General features: G+C 55.9%; 1 protein-coding gene across 1 annotated transcript; it reads right to left on the bottom strand.

Moving 5' to 3' along the window:
• Window positions 1-15,511: 15,511 nt before the first annotated feature.
• On the bottom strand, window positions 15,512-16,298 carry PPY (pancreatic polypeptide). Its single transcript, XM_026512267.3, has 3 exons — window positions 16,108-16,298; window positions 15,806-15,877; window positions 15,512-15,653 (listed from the first exon to the last, which is right to left on the bottom strand). Exons 1-3 carry the CDS (start codon window positions 16,296-16,298, stop codon window positions 15,629-15,631), a joined length of 288 nt encoding a protein of 95 aa, XP_026368052.1. The 3' UTR covers window positions 15,512-15,628.
• Between the last annotated feature and the right edge of the window lie 706 nt (window positions 16,299-17,004).

Below are 17,004 nucleotides of genomic sequence, written 5' to 3'. Positions count from 1 at the left end.
GAGGTAGGGGTTTGGGAGAAACCGCACACCCCAAGACCCCGTGTTCGCTTTCCATTCGGGGAAGCAGGGGCTAGGACCCGTACCCACTAGAGTCCCTCGGCGCCCAGCGAGCCCTTAAAAGGGCGATGGTGAAAGATAACTCCGCTCCCTTTTCTCAGCTTAGAGCCGCGTTTCAGTTCCAAGCGTGCCTCACCTTTCCCCCGCTATCCTGTTTCCCAATTGGGAAAAGGAACGGGAGGGGTTTAGGGTCTCGAGCTCAGAGGCAGCTTCCAAGGACTTGAATGGTGAATAGCTGGATCCCAGACTCTGGAAGAATTTGCAAAGACAGGGGAAACGTCTTGGAGAGGGAGTTCGAGATCTTATTTTAAGTCTGGGTGGGAGAGTTGGTCCATACCCTTGTTTAGGGAATACGGAAAGAAGTAACTGGCTATCCTTCTTCAGAGTCCCATCTCAAGAAGTAAACGAAGCGTTAAACCCAGTTAGGTGTCTGCCTTCGCCAGCCTTTGGCTCCACCCCAGTCCTGCTTGTAAAAGATAGTGTATGGCCTTGGAATACTTGGAGGTTCAGCCAGGAGACCACCCTTCACTCAGACAGCCTAGCATATGGGGCCAGCCACAGTACTTCTCTGACCTCAGTGTCCTCCACCCCCTCTAATTGCCTTCCAGAATACGCAGAGATCATCCCTCTTTCTTGCTAGCTGGGCTCCTAAGACCAGAAATGGATGCAGTGCCTGGCTAGCTCAGTCGGTGAAGCATATGGCTTTTGATCTTGGGGTTATGAGTTTGAGTCCCACTTTGGGTGTAGAGATTACTTAAAACAACAACAACAACTATTATTATTATTATTATTTAAGCTCCAGGCCCAATATGAAGGCTTGAACTCCAGACCCCGAGACCAAGAGTAGCATGCTCTACAGCCAGGCACCCCAAAAATAAAATCTTTTTAAAAAAAGGAAATGGAAGGAAGGGAGGGAGGGAGGGAAATAGACTGTGTCCTGGAAACTTGCTTGGAAATCTCAGAAATGGGTTTGACTTGGGAATCCACCCAGAAAGTGGGGGACTGGTCCCCAGGACCCCAAGAGACTCAGTTCACCCCTGAGCTCTGGAGGGCATAGATTTGGGTATATAGATATAAGGAAAAGCCATAAAACCAGTCCAAACTGCTGAAAGGCCTGGCGTTTCCGCGCTCTCCCCGCCCCCCCCCCCCTTACTGAGGGAGGAGAAGAATGTTAGTTAGCGACCCCAGATGGTGGAGACTGGAATTGCAGGTTTGTTTCCAACCTGAGGCTTGCGGGAGTACAGTTTCCAACCCTCTCCTCAGCCCTCAAACCCGAAGATCCTCCTAATTCAACTCGGAAAAATGTCCCCTTCTCATTATGAAGGCTACCCTCCACTGTCACCTGTCCACCTCTGGGCAGAGAATCACTCAGCTAATTGCATTTGGTTGGGAAGTGGAAGGATCTTGAATCCCTCTGAAATATTAATTACTTCTTCTCAATCAGGTGACTATTATGCCACAGCAACCCGCAGCAAACCTTCAGTTCCATTCAGGATCCCCAAGGCAAGGTGGAATCCCAGATTCTGGCCCACTAGGGAGGTAGAATCCAATTCGTTATTCTTACAAACTGCCTCCCCCACCCACACCCCCAGTAACTGTCAGTCAAGTATCAACTATCTCTCTAAAAGGGCCTTACAGAATGCCAAGCCCCTCGCATCTTTTCAGGACCTTACAGTTGATAGATTATTTGATTCTCCCAACAGCCCAATGAGGTTCCGGTGTGGGAAGAAGAATTTCTTGATGCAGAGTACCATGCTCCTATTCTGTTCCAGACAAGGTGCCAGCTTCAGTAATACTGAGTCGGATACCAGGTCTCGAGCCCTGGTTGGTGGCTGCTGATCTCCTGGAGCTCCCAGTCTAGGGTGGAGGTCGGGGAGGGCGGCCGCGTCAGACACAAAAAGCACTTTCTGGTGGGATAGCTGAATGTCCTAACAGAGGTGCAGTAAGTGGGCCACGAGGAATGAGAGTGCTACTGGTGGGAAATAGAGTAGCTGAGAAGGGAAGCAGGTTGGAGGGGTCCAAAATGCATCCCGGGGCAGTTAGTGGCTGCCCCTATGGGTGGGGGTGGGGTGTAGGAGAGTGGGGGAGGCGTGGGGAAAGCATCCTCTCCCTCTGCGGTCTGTAATTAGCTCAGTCTTCCTCCCTGCCTCCGCAGATCACAAGGGTGCAGTCAGTGTCTCCGCTTTCCCTAAAATCAAGGTTTTCCTCTGGTGAATGTTCGTCGCAGGGCTTTGAGAGTCAGGACACGGAGAGAAATAAAACTCAAAGCGGCTGTTCGGAATTTCTAGCAGATCTGGCTCTGCATGGAGTGATGGTGCACTCGCGACGATGGCCAGCAGGGGCCGCCAACAACTATCCCAAGTCTATCTGCACCCTCATGCTTGCCCAGACCCCTGCAACTCGCCGGTCTTGTTCTGGAAACCTTTTCTCTTGGTTGTTTGTACCTCTCAACAGGGGGAAAAAAAAGTTTGAAATTCTCATTGCGTGCGCGCGCGCACACACACACACACACACACACACACATTATAATGTATAATGTGTGTGTCTTAGGCCAGTTGCATTACCTGTCTGAGCCTCAATTTTTTCATCAGTACAGTGGGGCTAACCCCCTCCACCTTGGGAGGGGACCCATGGAGAGTGACTGCCACAATGCAAGGCACACAGAACGTGCCCCATAAATGCGGTTCCCCTTTGGGTCTGGGTTGAACGGGCTCTAGCTAGGTGCCATCTGGGCCGTGGTGTTTAGTCTCTGTCTCTGGATATCTGGTGTGCCCATAACTGAGCTCAGGTCCTCCTGGGGCAGGCGGGGGTCCACCCCAGAGCTGCTGGCTCCCCATGTATCTGGCATGGATAGTATGTCCTCTTCCCACTGCCCAAAAACCATTAGTGGCATCTTGCCCAGCCCTAACAGTGCCACCCACTTTTATCCTCTTCTTCCTCCACTGTCCCCACCAAGTGGCCAAGGGCTCTGCTGTGGACCCATATAAGGGGGCCAAGAATAGGTAGACCATCCCCAGAGCGGCGATGAGCTTCCAAAAGGCAATGCAGACCCTAAGAGTGGGAGGGAGTCTTGCTAGCCACCCCCCCAATAACCCAATATCCATTGCTAGAGACCCTCACAACTTGGAGTGCTCCTGTAGACCTGGAGAGGGCAGGGATGAGGGGTCAAAGGGAAGAGAGTGGAGGGAGGCTTTAGATGGTGGGTATTATTCCCTGAAGACTGTGTGAGGCACTCGGGTTGTTGTTTGGAGACAGAAAGGAGAAAGGATGTCCCCACTTGAACTGGTGACCTGGAAGAGGGCTGTGTGTGTGGGAGTGCACGCACGTACGCCCACACGCCCACATGCCTGTGTTGCCTCCCAGGCCCTGTGCCCTGAGAGCACTTGTAGAGTGGGTTGGGGTAGAGATGGAAGGGGCAGGGGCTATGGAGAGCTGTAGGGCAGCTTGCTGGGTGAGTTCAGGCAAGTCGTTTGGCCTGGGCTGGGTAATATCCACTTCCCAGACTCAGAATAGCTGGGAGGGGGTGACCTGTATACAAGTGCTTTGTGAGCCATGACAGGGAAGCGGGGTTACCCAGGGCATGCCCTTGCCAATTCCCCATCCCAGGAACGCAGGGAGGTCCCAGTCCCAGAGCCATTCTCTGCCCTCCCCTGCCACACACAGCAAAAGCTCTTCCCCTCCCCCCAGCCTTGCTTGGCGCCCACTGCTCCGCTCCCAGCCTTGAGGCCAGAATCTTCTCCTGCCCTCTGCATTAGGGTTTAGCCACCCTGGGCCCATACTATGCACCTCTCCTCTCTGAGGTGCCTAAGGGCAGAGTGGGGGACCTCCTACCCATCCCACAGGGGCTCCAAGCCCTCTGGCTTTTCCATCTCCAGCTGCCTGCCCTGTGATGCTGTGGGGAGCAGGTGGGCCCGAGAGGGGAAGAAGTCCGATCATCTCTGCCTTCTGCCATCACCATTGCCCTTCTCCAGGCCAGAGCCATCGGGGGCGGGGCTGCCCTGTCACCTGCATCGCTAGAGCGCCAAGCGGACTGGGAGTGCGTGGGCCAGTGCAGCAGGCCTCAGGGTCTGTGTTGGGGGTGCGGGGAGTGGGGACTTATGGCAGGAACACCCCGGACATGCCCCTCTCCGTCATCCCCTGCCCCTCTCAAAGACCAACAGTGAGGCTGGCGAAAGGAACCGTGCAGGTGGCCACGTTCCCCCAGGAGCTCTGGGCCTTCCTGAGCCGGCGGGCAGATGCCGGGGAGACGTGCACTGCACACGCAGACAGCAAACCTGAAGGACCTGAAGTGTGCGCAGGGACGCGTCTGCCGGTGTGTTTATGTGTGCATGAGTGTGTTTGCCATCATTTGTGTGTCCATGTGGATGTACGTACAAGTGCACGCGTGTCTGCACGAATAGCCTGCATGGGTGTGTGAGCTGTGTGTGTGCCGTGTATGTGTTTGTATGCACACGCGCGTGCGTATATGAGTTAGGGGAGTGCCGGTTTCTGCCATGGTGGGATTCTAAGCACCCTCCCCAGCAGCCGAAACCTGCTTCCCCCACTGTGGTTTGGGGACTGGGGACAGGAGGTGGAGAAGGGGACCTGTCAAGCACCCTGAAAGTCTCCCTGAGCCCCTCACTCCCCTTCTCATCCTGACCGTCTCCTTTCCTGAACCCTCCTCCCCAGCCCACCGGGACTCTGTTTCCTATCCTCTCTTTCTCCCTCTTTTATTTACTAGGATCTTAGGTCTTTTGAGGAGGGCTTGACCAGAGTGACTTAACACCCCCAGTCCCTGAGCCCCCGCCATCAGAAACTCAGTTGCCATAATTCAAGGGTCCAAATGGATTTTCTCCAAAGACCAAGCATGACCTTGAGTCCTGAAGTTCTCTTTGGACCTTCTGTTCTTCCCTGTACTGAATCTTCGACCCAATGATACTCTTGGGATGGAAGCTCCTATCAGCCAGCTTCATAGCCTGAATGGGCCTGAGGTCCTCTGGTGGTTGTCTCCCTGCTACGCACGCACGCACGCACACACATACACGTTCTCCCCTTCCTTCCAACCTACTGGCACTGGTTCCTGGAAGGCTCCCCATTCTCCCAGTTGTCCTTCCTCTCCTGCTCCCTGTGCGCATAGATCTGAATCCAGACAACTTGCTTTCAGACCTCCTAGCCCTCTAAAGAGCTTCCTTTTTTCTTTTCTTTCTTTCTTTCTTTCTTTCTTTCTTTCTTTCTCTCTCTCTCTCTCTCTCTCTCTCTCTCTCTTTTCTTCCTTCCTTCCTTCCTTCCTTCCTTCTTTCAGAAAGAGAGAGAGAGCACAAGTGTTGGGGGTGGTGGGCAGAGGGAGAGGGAGACAGAGAATCTTAAGCAGACTCCACACCCTGCACAAAGCTCAGTGCAAGGCTGGATCGCATGACCCTGAGATCACGACCTGAGCCAAAATCAAGAATCAGACACTTAACCAACTGAGCCACTCAGGCGCCCCAAAAGCTTCCTTTTCTTGATTTCTTCTGCCTCTCTCCACCCTTCCCCTAAACCTGGCTCACATGGAGGGCCCAGAGAATCTAACAGTAAAGTAGAATGTCGAGGAAACCCCAGGAATCATGGTATACAGCTCCAGGACACACAACAGCAAACCCTCAAACCCAAAGCCTCCTGGCATTCTTGTCCGATGCTCTTCCTATGTCATCACTTTCAGGGGCACAACTGACGCGCAAAGCCGGATTGCCCTGAGCTGTCGTGGGCGAGCCCGCCGCCAGAGTTCTCCTCTGACAGCACCGATGTGCCCCAGGCTCCACTCCCTTAGCCAGCCGTTAGCCGTTAGCCGGCCAGCCGGCCGGCCAATGGGCCCTAGTCCATTCCTCCTGGGGGAAGAGGGAGGATGGAATGGAGTTAGGAGAAATGGGGTAGATCTTTTCTTTCCACTGTGTCTGGGCATTTGCTTAGTCAGTTCGCCCCACTGCTTCATTTGCATTCTTGGATTTTCAAAAAGCTTATTCATAATTCAAAATCTTCTCCTGCAACGTGGGCTGCCGCCCTGCTCTAACCGTCACCCACACCAGTGCTGCCATGTGTGAGCTCTGCCACGCACAGTTCCAGTCTCTTCGCCTGTATCTATTTCTTCGATCCTCATAACAACCGGTGGAGGCAGGGAGTACTAGTACCCCATTTTACAGATGGAGAGACTGGAGTACAGAGAGATCGAGCAATTTGCCCGTCGGCATGACACTGCTAAGTGGTGGGGCTGGGATTTGACCCCAGGTTGTGCGGCCTCAGTCAATGCTGCATCTCACTTCGTAGGTACTATTTTTAGCTTTCATTCCTTCACAGATGAAAACACTAACGGACAGAGGAGTTCAATGACTTGCCCAGGATCGCGCAGCAAGCAAATGGCAGAGCTTGGCTTAGCAGCTTTTGTTAGTACAGAAACTTGCTCGTTTTCCATAAATTATTCCCCAGCCTACAAAAATATGATAACTTACAAAAACTACTGAACTTAAATAACATGTAAATGTGACTTAATTTGAGACAGTGCATAACATTATCAGCACTAAAAGAAATAAACATCTAGAAACAATTTGTAATCTTTCTAGCCGATCCTTTGCTGTTATCCATCACGGCTTAACGTGATCTTGAATTTATCTAGACTTGATTAAAATACTGTTACTAATGTGCTCTAAATCTTTTCTTAACTTGGCATCAGACACTGGGCTTGAGAACAGCTTAGCAGTTCTCAAGAGCAGCTAGCCCGGATGTCCCTATGGGAGAGCCTCTGGCTTTCAGAGACTACCTTCCTCCCCCAGTGCAGAAAACCCGGCTACTTGGCCTTGGTCTTCTCATCTGTAAAATGGGAGGTTGGGAGTTGGAACTAGCTTCCTGAATTCCCTTCAAACTCCATCAAAATATGTCTCCAAGGAGACAACTTCCCACTCTGCTCTTAAGCAGGTAAAAACCTTCTTTCCAAGGGGGGGTTTCCAAGAGGTGGTATCTTGGTAGATATTTCTTGAAATATTAATTAGCCCATTCAGTTAAAAACCTATTCCCTCTACTGTGAAGTTCTTTGGAGATAGTGATGCTACCTTATTTGACTACCGGAACTCCAGGACCTAACGCAGTGTCTGCCATCAAGTGGGCACTCAGCTACAGGTGCGAATTCTGGGGGCGGAGCCGTACAACAGGAGCTGGAAAGTTCTCCAGAGGATTCCAGTGCACAGCCAAGGATGGGACTAGGTAAGGGATCATCCTCAGATGATGGGCCTGGTGCGTAGGCAGGTGAGGACCACCAGGCCACTGGAAGCAGAGAGGATCCAAGGAGCCCAAGGCAGCGCAGGGAGGGGACCGGGGAGGCTTCACAGAAGAGGAAGTGTCAGGACCAAGTCCCACGATTTTGCCGGGTGGAGGAGTAGAAGACACTCGTTCCAGATAGAAGGAACAGTACTACTCAGCAAATAAAAAAGAACAAATGGCTAATACGCCCAACGATACGGAGGAATGTCAAAGACGACATGCTGAGTGAAAGAAGCCAGACAGAAAGAACATACTGTTTGATGTCATTTACATGAAGTCTAAGATGGGCAGAACGAATCTATAGAGATCAGCTCCGCAGTCGTCTGGGGCCAGGTGAACTGGAAGAGGGCAGCAGGGAACGAGCTGAGGGGATGGAAATGTTCTGTGTCTTGACTGTGGGGGCGGTTACACATTCGTCAGAACTCATCCAACAGTGCACTTCAAATGGGCCAATTTTATCGTGTTTAAATTATACTTCTCCAAAGTTGTTTTTGAAGGTTTGTTCGTTTTTTGTTTTTTTTTTTTAAGTGGGCTGAGGTCAAATTGTGAAGGACCTCCGATGTCACGCTAAGACGCTTGGGCTTAATCCAGGAAGTCATGGCAGGCTTATTAGTCAAAGGTTTTTCAATTTGCTTTGGTTTGGCTTGGTAGCAAGTAAAAAACCAGTTTAAGGCACGTTAAGTAAAAGAGAGAATTTCTCTGAAGGGTCCTGGGGCAAGTCACAAAACTCAAGGAAGACTTGGGGTCAGAAGCCTGAGGATCCTTCTTTCAGCTTTGTCTCCCAGTAGCCCCACGACCAAGCTCTAGGGTGCCCCCCATGACTGAGGACACCTCAGAGAAACAAAGCACTGACACACAGCCAACCGGCGGTGATGTCAAGCCGGGAACCCAGGTCAGTCTGATGCCAATGCCTGCGTCTCAACCATCAGGCCTGGAGAAACAAGGAAGACTTCCCTCAAAAAGGCCCCTGGGAGAAACAGCGCCAAGCAGTTGGAGAGAGATGGGAGTGGGGAAGTGAGCAACCCCACTGGAGTTGGGAGGAGCTGACAGGCCAAGGGACCAGGAGGTGATCGAGGGGAGACTCCAGACTGCAGATGGCCTGAATCCCAAGGGACAGAAAGGTGTGTAACTGACCGGGAGTAGCTTGCCAAGAAGATGGGACCGCTTCTCCAGATCTGAGTCAGTCCTGAGCTTGAATCTCAGCCCCACTAGCCTTGGATGGTCTCCTAACTTCTCTGAGCCTGTTTCCTCAAGTGCAAAAGGAGTTAAGGCCTGCAAGTGTCATTAAGATTAGAGATGCTGCAACAGAGTGCTTCCCCCAGCACCGAGCAACGGCAGGGATTATCAGTTATTAGTATATAACTACAAACTCCAGGGGCTGTCATCATTGTGATGGTACTTTGTGATTGTGATTATTATTGTGATAATAATACTGAGTGCTTCGTGCCTCCTTCCCCAACCTGCTCACCCCTGCTCCCCTGCTCATCAAGCATTTTCTCTTCTTCCGGGCCAGGAAGGTGGGTGGGGGCACACCATCCCTCAGAACTTGACAGTTCCTGGAATGAGTGAGTGAGTCCAGAAGAGCAAGGGACTGAGAGCCCTCGGTGCCTTGTGGAAAAGACCCGGGGTTTGTAAGGGCACCTTGGGTTCCTCACAGTCAAGGCTGCAAAAGGGCACATCGTTGGAGCTCTTTCAGGAATGGGGTCATCAACGCTGGGCTTGTGCCTAAGTGAAATAAAAGATTGTTTATTGGGATTAGGGGTACACTGACACCTAGATCTCTCCTCCCAACTCGTACTATGGAATTTTATCATGGGAATCTCGTTTTTCTTTTTTTTTTTTTAAGATTTTATTTATTTATTCGACAGAGATAGAGACAGCCAGCGAGAGAGGGAACACAAGCAGGGGGAGTGGGAGAGGAAGAAGCAGGCTCATAGTGGAAGAGCCTGATGTGGGGCTCGATCCCACAACGCCGGGATCACGCCCTGAGCCGAAGGCAGACGCTTAACCGCTGCGCCACCCAGGCACCCCTCATTTCTTTTTCTTGAGAGTCTTGGCTCCCTGGAAATGCGGTCCTGCTTCACTTGGCTGCTGAGCCATCCCATAAACTTCGGGGACATTGACATTGACATTGATTTTCTCACCTCCTCCCCTAAGGGAGAAGTGAGGATGGGGGGAAAGGGTACATCCTTGAATGGAGGGGCTCACATATGTTAAACACTGTGTGCCAGGAGCTGTCCAAGGGCTTCAGCTAAAGCCTCACGACAGCTAGAGATGTGATCAGCTCCATTTCGCAGACAAGAACATGGAGGCTCAGGGAAGATCATGTCCCTTAATCAAGTCACAAAGCCAGGAAGAGGCAAAGTCAGGATTCCTACCCAGAACCCCCTGCTCTTCCTATTGTGTCCCTTCTGGGGGTGTGGAGGTCGGCATGGAAAGCATCAATCCACATTTTACGGCCTCGCCACAGAGAAGCAGCAACGTTGAGCAGGTCGAGGGGCCCTAACGGCCACACAGCCAAGGCTCTGTGACCAGCCCAAGCCCTGAGTGCAGGATTCAGGCAGCTGAGACCCACCACACTTCAGAACGCTCTGCAGGTCTCCCATCAGGGTCTCCAAAGTAGGGAGGCAGGCCATGAAAATCCCCAGAATAAGCAGTAGGGCCTGCAATCCTAAGGCAGAAACCTTAACCTCACCCCATGCCCCTGCCAGGCAGGCCTAGAAGCCAGGAGTAGGGGTGCTGAGCCCCCAGCTGGGTGGGAAGAGGCACGTGGTCTCTCAGCCTGGCCCCATCCCAACCCCAAGCATAGCCCTTCGGCAAAGCACACCCCCCTCTCAACCCCAGAGACAGTTCCTCCCTGGGATCTGTAGACTTGAGGCAAAAAGTGACTCAGACTCCCCAGTGCTTCCCGCCTCTGCCACCCGCACCCCTAGCCCCCGGCACGAACTGTGCCCAGACCAGGACAGCTGGCGGCCCGTGTGCTTCCCCCCCCACTTTCTCCCTGTTCCCGACTCCCAGGTTATGACACAGGGGCAGGAGGAGGCCGAGCTGGGCGTGGAGCCTTTGTGGGAAAGGGGGCATGGATCTGAAGGAATATAAAGGGCCTCGGAGGTCCTTGCCTGATACCCTTCCGCCAGGCTGCTCCACACCTGCCCAGCACCATGGTAACGTCCGATTGCTGAGTCTGGGACCCCTGTCAGCTATGTTCTCCAGGAGCTTGGGGACGGAGGCTGGCACCAAGAGCCCCTCCCCAGGGCATTAAGGGCATGAAGGAGGGTAGCTCCCTCTGCCAGTCTGACGGTCAGGACAGCTGCCAGGGTTTCCTGTCCCTGCTTTGGGTGGTGGAGAGGAGGGGATTTCCTGGTCAAGAGAGGGTTGGGGGTCCCAGGGGCTCTGGAGGGTGTGTATCACGTGTAGAGCTGTCATAGTGTGGGACTCGCTGGTGTGCCTGTGTGTTGGCTGCATATAATTCTCTGTGCACAGCTGGGTGCGCATGTGGGGCTCCCTGGGCTGGCATTCCAGTATGCAGCTGGGTTAGCCATTTAACATGTATTATTGAGCCCCTGCGAAGTGTCAGGCCCTGTTCTACGTGCTTATGCTACATCTGTGAGCAAAACAGGCAGAGTCCCAGTTCTGATGGTGCTTACACTGGGGGAGGAGGGGCGTGCCTCTTGGCAGAGATGGCAGTTTTGAAAAAGCATAGAATATAGTAAGTGAGAAAGTGACACAGAAGGGAAAGGTACAAGGTGAAAGGATGGGTTGCAATTCTAAACAGGGCTGTCAGGGTAGGACCATTCAGGAGGTGGAGTCTGAGCTGATGCCTGAAGGAGCTGAGGACGTTGGCCATGCCGGCGGTATCTGGAGGAAGTCTTCCGGGCAAGAGACCGGCATGTCCGGCATTTTTGAGGAACAGCAAGGAGACGGGAGAGGCTGGAGTGGGGCGAGCAAGGAGTTGGGGGAGAGGTCGGTGAGGTCAGGGAGCTGACCAGTGGCTCCACACAGCCCCCGTGGGTCCAGCCCCACCACCCCGTTTACCCGGTGCTTTGTGCGTGGGTGCACCACTGCGCATGTCCAGGTGCGCACCATGGGCCTGGGCGCCAGGATGTCCCTTAGGGCCTCGCGCACCTGCATGCGTCCCGGAGGCAGACCGGTCGCTGAGTCCACCCCGCCCCGTGTCAGCGGGTGGGCGTCACGTGACACCCCGCGGCTCTGTCTCTTTCCCGCCCCCCAGGCGCCGGCTCGGCGCTGCGCGTGCGCACTAGCCCTGGTGTGCCTGGCGCTGCTGTTGCTGCTGCTGGAGCCCCGGGGTGCCCTGGGGGAGGAGCTGCAACCGCAGGAGACCCCCGGGCCCAGGGCGGCCCACTGGATGTCCAACCTCGGCCACTTCAACAAGTACCTAGAGAAGCTCTTCAACAGCAGGTGGGCGGCGGTGGGGGAGAGCCGGAGGGAGGGAAGGAGGGAGGGAGGACGAGCAGAGGGGTGGGGGAGGAAAGGGACATCACCGGGCACCCCACCCACCGCCCTCGCCACCCCATAATCTGTGCAAAGACGTGTTCCCCAGCTTGAAGTCTAAGGACACCAAGAAATCTAAACACCCCAAGAAAGCCGCGAACACCACGAAAACCCCACCAGCAAACACCGTGAACCCCCCCCAACAGACCATCGGGAAACCCCAACCGCCGCCCTCCTCCCAGGGCCCCAGGTAGGAGAGCCTGGGCAGGCTGGCACCCATCCGGAGCCACAGAACCGGGCCGGTTGAGCTGGAATGAGAGGAAGCCCTGGGGGGTGGGGGGGAATACCAGGGCCCCAGGGACTTCCTTCTCCAGGCAAGGCCCTGGCCTCAGATGCCTGACTCAAGTCTCCTGGCCCAGCGACCCCCTCTGTATTCTGAGAGGAGCCTTAACTCCTACCTGCCCGCTTCCCTCACCCTCCCGGAGAACAATAAAGAGAAATACCTCTACTGCTTGGTGAGTTTTTGGGCCCTAGGCAGGAAGGGACCTGTCCTTCAAGGGGAGAGGGGGCCCTGGAGTTCCTATTGTGAGAGAAAAAGACCTCCCCTGCAGGTCTGTCCTGCCTCCTCCCTGCAGTCCACCCCGGGGCTTACCAGCGTTCGCCACTGGGAGGGGGAGCCTCTAAACAGAGGGCCAGCAGAGGTGAGAGGAGCAGGTCCCAGCAACCTCAAAGGAGGGGCTCCAGCCAGGGGCTCCCCTCCTACACAAGGGTCTCCGCAGAGCCGGGCAGCTTTGATGCTAGCAGGGATGTCCCCTGTTGGCTTCCGGACGCCTCCGCCTGCCCCTCAGGGTGAAGAACACTTAGTCCTGCCTGGGCCTCCAGGTCCCTCTCAGCCTGTCTGGCAATGAGCCCAGCCCGGGCCTGTCCCTGAGAAGCTGGGTGCGAGGGTGGCACTCTCCGGGGGCGTGGAGGCGGGGGGGGGGGTGTTGGTGACCATCAGAAGGCCTGGGCAGGGGCAGGGGGCAGAGGCGCTCAACCTCAGAGACACCTCTCAGGAGCCAGCTGTCACACCCAAGTCTGTCCTGAGCAGGATCCTAAGTGCTGCCCCTGGCAAGTGTCTACCTCTCTCCCTACTCCCAGCCTATCCCCTTAGCTGCCAGAGAAATTTCTGGCAAACTCGAACTTTGTTCTGCTGTAACCGGCCCCCCTCCCAGCCATTCGCTTGGGTTTGAGAATCACCCTAAGCCAAGCGTTTCCCCCGTAGCTGCACCCTCTCCAGTCCTGTGCCTTTGAGGGCCTGGTTCCACTCTCGGGTCATTGGCACACTCCAGACTCAACCTGCACTTGAGGGGAAAAACAAGTGTCCTTGTCTTGGGGTCATTGTGAGGTGCTGAGTCCAAGAAAGGGGAGCCTCTCATCCATCAACCCACAGCCCCGTCTCTCCAGTCAGAGCACATGGGGAAGGCAGGAGAAGCCTTTCCAGGAAGCAAGACGGTTCTAATTCTCTCCCTTCCCCTCACAACCCACCCCTGCCATGAGAATTCCTTATCCACAGGTGCTCCCGGCCCAGGAAAAGGGGCAAGAGACATGCTCGCTCCCTCCTGGTCTCTCTCTCTCTCTCTCTCTCTCTCACACACACCCACACACCCTACCCCATCCCCACCTACTCAGGGTGCCCGAGAAGGGCAGGGGCTGGCGAAGCCCCTGGGGCCCACCGAGGCTTGTCCTCAGTGCGGGCCGCCCTGGGGCAGAATCCGGGTCCTCACCCTCCTGGAGCTGGAGGGCAGAACCCGCAGATTGGACCCCCGGGTGGTCACGACTCTGGACCACTCCACCCCCCACCCCTGCCCACCCCGCCAGAAGGGCGAACTCCCCCTGCGGCCTCCCCTCCCGCAGCCGCTCCAGGAGCTCCTCACCCAGGACTTCACTACCTCTCAGGAGCAGTTCTCTCTAAGTTTCTGGTTCTTATAGATGCTTCCTTGTAGTCGCGGAAAGCCTGCCTGCCAGAGCCCCGGCCTGCGCCTCACGGAGCTCACTGCGCCACCCCCCTTCCCTCAGGTGGGGCGTCACGGGTGCGGAGCCCGTGGTTTCTCGTGGCTGCTCCTTCTAGCATGCTTCATGGCGAACAGCTGGCTGGCCGGGGCAAGTCCGCCCCTGAGAAGCTCCCGTTTCCTGAGCGTTTACTGGGTCAAGAGGCTACGCTCAGGGTTTCTTTTCTTTTTTCTTTTTAAAAGTAATTGCATTTATTTGGCTAAAATTCAGATTCCCAACAAATCGATTCTAGAGCGTATTGGTGCATGTAGACATCATCATAGTACCGCCACGGGTTTACTTGCTGGAAGAGGCATTTTCACTCCCTCCGGCTGCAAACACCTGGGTTGTTTTGGGTTTAAAAAAAAAAAAGGTTTGGGGCGCCTGGGTGGCACAGCGGTTAAGCATCTGCCTTCGGCTCAGGGCGTGATCCCGGCATTATGGGATCGAGCCCCACATCAGGCTCCTCTGCTATGAGCCTGCTTCTTCCTCTCCCACTCCCCCTGCTTGTGTCCCCTCTCTCGCTGGCTGTCTCTATCTCTGTCTAATAAAAAAAAAAAAAAAATCTTAAAAAAAAAAGGTTTGTTTCTTTTTATTTTAGAGAGAGAGTGTGTGAGTGGGGGGAGGAGCGGAGAGAGAGAGAATCCCAAGCAGACTCACCCCTGGGTGCAGAGCCACGGGGGGCGATGCGGGGCTCGATCCCAGGACCCTGAGATCAGGACCTGAGCTAAAACCAGGAGTCAGCCGCCCCACCGACTGCGCCCCCAGGCGCCCTGCACTCTCGGTGTTCCATGCGTGTTATTTCACGTCAAGCTCACTGCAACCCTATCATCCTTCCCTCTTTGCAGATGAGGAATCTGAGGCTCAGAGGGGTTGTAGCACACAGACAGACACACAGACAGAGATGGGCAGACCCTGGGGCCAGAGCCGAGTTCCTCTGGTTCTGTAGCTGGTGCTATGTGCCTGGACTAGCTTGCTGTCTGCGCCGGACCTGGGATAAGCTCCCGCACCTCTCTGAACCTCGGTCTCGTCCTCTGTAGAGTGAGAACAGTATCTCCCCCACGGAGCTGTGGGGAGGGTCGCGCGCCCCTGGCACACAGGAGGCTCCTTTCCCCGATAGTCTGCACAGGCCCCTCCCCATCGCAGTCCCCCTGTGCAGGCCGAGCTCCTACTGAACACACACAGTGACCCATCTCTGACCTGCCTGGAGGAGGGCAGCTGGCGACTTGTCACCAGTCATTCCTCTGGGCTGGGTCGTGGCCCCTGGCCCTGTGCCAAGGACACTTTGGTACACATTCGTACTTCGCCTATTGCCTACGCATGGAAAAGCATCGGTGGGGGAGGGGGGCATTTGGGGACATGGCTGTCATCAGGCTGTTGATCAAGACGGTCTAGAAGGGCTGAAATGGGAAGATTCAAGCCTCACTGACTTGCTGAATGGCCTTGGAGGAGTCTCTGCTTCCCTCAGGGACTGGCCCTCTGTGAAGCCGAGAGGATAAGCTGAAGGGCTCTGCCGCCCGCCAGCCTGGCAGGCCTTCTGGATCCCTGACAATACCCTCCTTTCCCTTCAGTGCCTCTCTTCCCTCCTCCTGTCTCCCCCGGGCATTTGGCCTACTCCTCCTCCCACCTGGGGTTCGCGCGCACGCGCGCGCGCGCGCGCGCGCACACACACACACACACACACACACACAGAAGCTCTGACTTTGATTTGCTTTATTTAGTCTGTGTGCGAGCAGGGAGCAAGCTTCGGCCATTGCCAAGGGTGCAGAGCAGGGAGGTGGTCCGGCATCGCCCTTGGAGTCAGAGGAGGCAGGCGGTGGCGTTACAAGTCCATCGGGCTGAGCTCCCTGTGAGGAGAGAGCAGAATGGGGCAGTGCGAGGGGACAGTCCTCGCACCCTAAGGAGACCTCAGGCCAGCCCTGGGCCTTTGCTCTCCCCTCCCCACACCCCCATTTCAGCCCCAGGGATCGAGGCACACAGAGCAGGGAAGCAAACCCACCTGGGGGCAGCGGCACGGGGGGAGCCCCACTCCAGGATGTCCAGCGTTTCTTCTCTGTCTCTCTTCCCGTACCTGCGAGGGGAGAGGCAGGTGGGGCAAGCACCGTGCCCACGTGCCAGCTCACCGGCCTCATGCCCGCCCTTGGGCACCATCCCGCCTGGGGCCCAGGGCTCCAGGCCCGGTCAGTATCGATGTTCTGCTTTCCCAAGAGCATGGGAGGGGCTGGGGGCCGGGTCGTGGCCCAGGGACGCAGGGACTGGGATCTCGCACGCTCTCTCGCTCTCGCTCTCTCTCACACGCACCTGGGCCTGGTCAGCATGTTGATGTATCTGCGGAGCTCGGCCGCGTACTGGGCCATCTGCTCTGGCGTGGCGTTGTCCCCCGGGTACACTGGCTCCAGCGGGGCCCCCTGGGCCCCCAGCGGCGGCTGCAGCAACAGAACCGCACAGGCGGACAGGAGCAGCAGGGAGAGGCAGCGGCAGGCGGCAGGCATCTGAGGAGCAAAGAGCGGGGAAGGTAGAAGCAGAACGGAGCCCACCCGCACAGCCCCTTAGCCCATCACCCATTTCTCCAAGCCTGGGGACAAAGGGGCAGGGCTAAAGGCTGCTCAGACGGACCGCCCCACCTCGCAGACCCCGCCCTGGGGAGCAAGCACGGCCCCAGTCATGAGCCCTCGGCAAAGTCAAAAACAGAGGGGGGGGGGGACCTGGGGCAGGAGACCCAGGCCTCATGGCATCCAGGGCCTGGTGGCTCTGAGGAGGCCGTCGCGGGCCGGGCTGAAGAGGTTCTCCCGCTCACCGACTGGGTCGGGGCGCACAGAGCGAACTTGTGAACCCGAGGACAGAAATCCAGTGCCTGCGGGTCTGCCGCCACTCCCCCCCCCCCCGCTGCCCCCTGCCAGGGCAGACATTCAGGGACAGGTCCTGGAGAAGACAGGCACAGTCGCACCCTTGGACCCTGTCACTCACAAGGTCGCGGTCACTTGTGTGTGCATGGCCACCACTCCCTCCCCGCACACATTTTCAGTCTTCTAGTCATCAGACTGCTCTTCCAGGGTGATAGATTCGACCACATGTAGAGCCAGACCCAAGCAGGACCCCAGACCTCCCGGGACCACCTCCCTGCTCTGCAAGCCATCAACTCCTTCCCCCACCCCAGGGCCCTAGTCCCAAGGACCCCCCCAGGGCCCGGCCTTCCCT

This window comes from Ursus arctos, unplaced genomic scaffold (assembly GCF_023065955.2).
Source record: "Ursus arctos isolate Adak ecotype North America unplaced genomic scaffold, UrsArc2.0 scaffold_24, whole genome shotgun sequence".
Lineage (NCBI taxonomy): Eukaryota > Metazoa > Chordata > Mammalia > Carnivora > Ursidae > Ursus > Ursus arctos.
Note: the sequence above shows the minus strand (reverse complement) of the source record. Positions and strands in the feature narration are given on the sequence as shown.

What these genes read in the sequence shown, in the direction of transcription:
- PPY (XM_026512267.3), bottom strand. Translation starts at nt 16,298, where the DNA reads ATGCCTGCCGCCTGCCGCTGCCTCTCCCTGCTGCTCCTGTCCGCCTGT. An exon ending in AACATGCTGACCAGGCCCAG is followed by an intron (nt 15,878 to 16,107) that starts GTGCGTGTGAGA and finishes CTCCCCTCGCAG; the next exon opens with GTACGGGAAGAGAGACAGAG. An exon ending in CCCCGTGCCGCTGCCCCCAG is followed by an intron (nt 15,654 to 15,805) that starts GTGGGTTTGCTT and finishes CTCTCCTCACAG; the next exon opens with GGAGCTCAGCCCGATGGACT.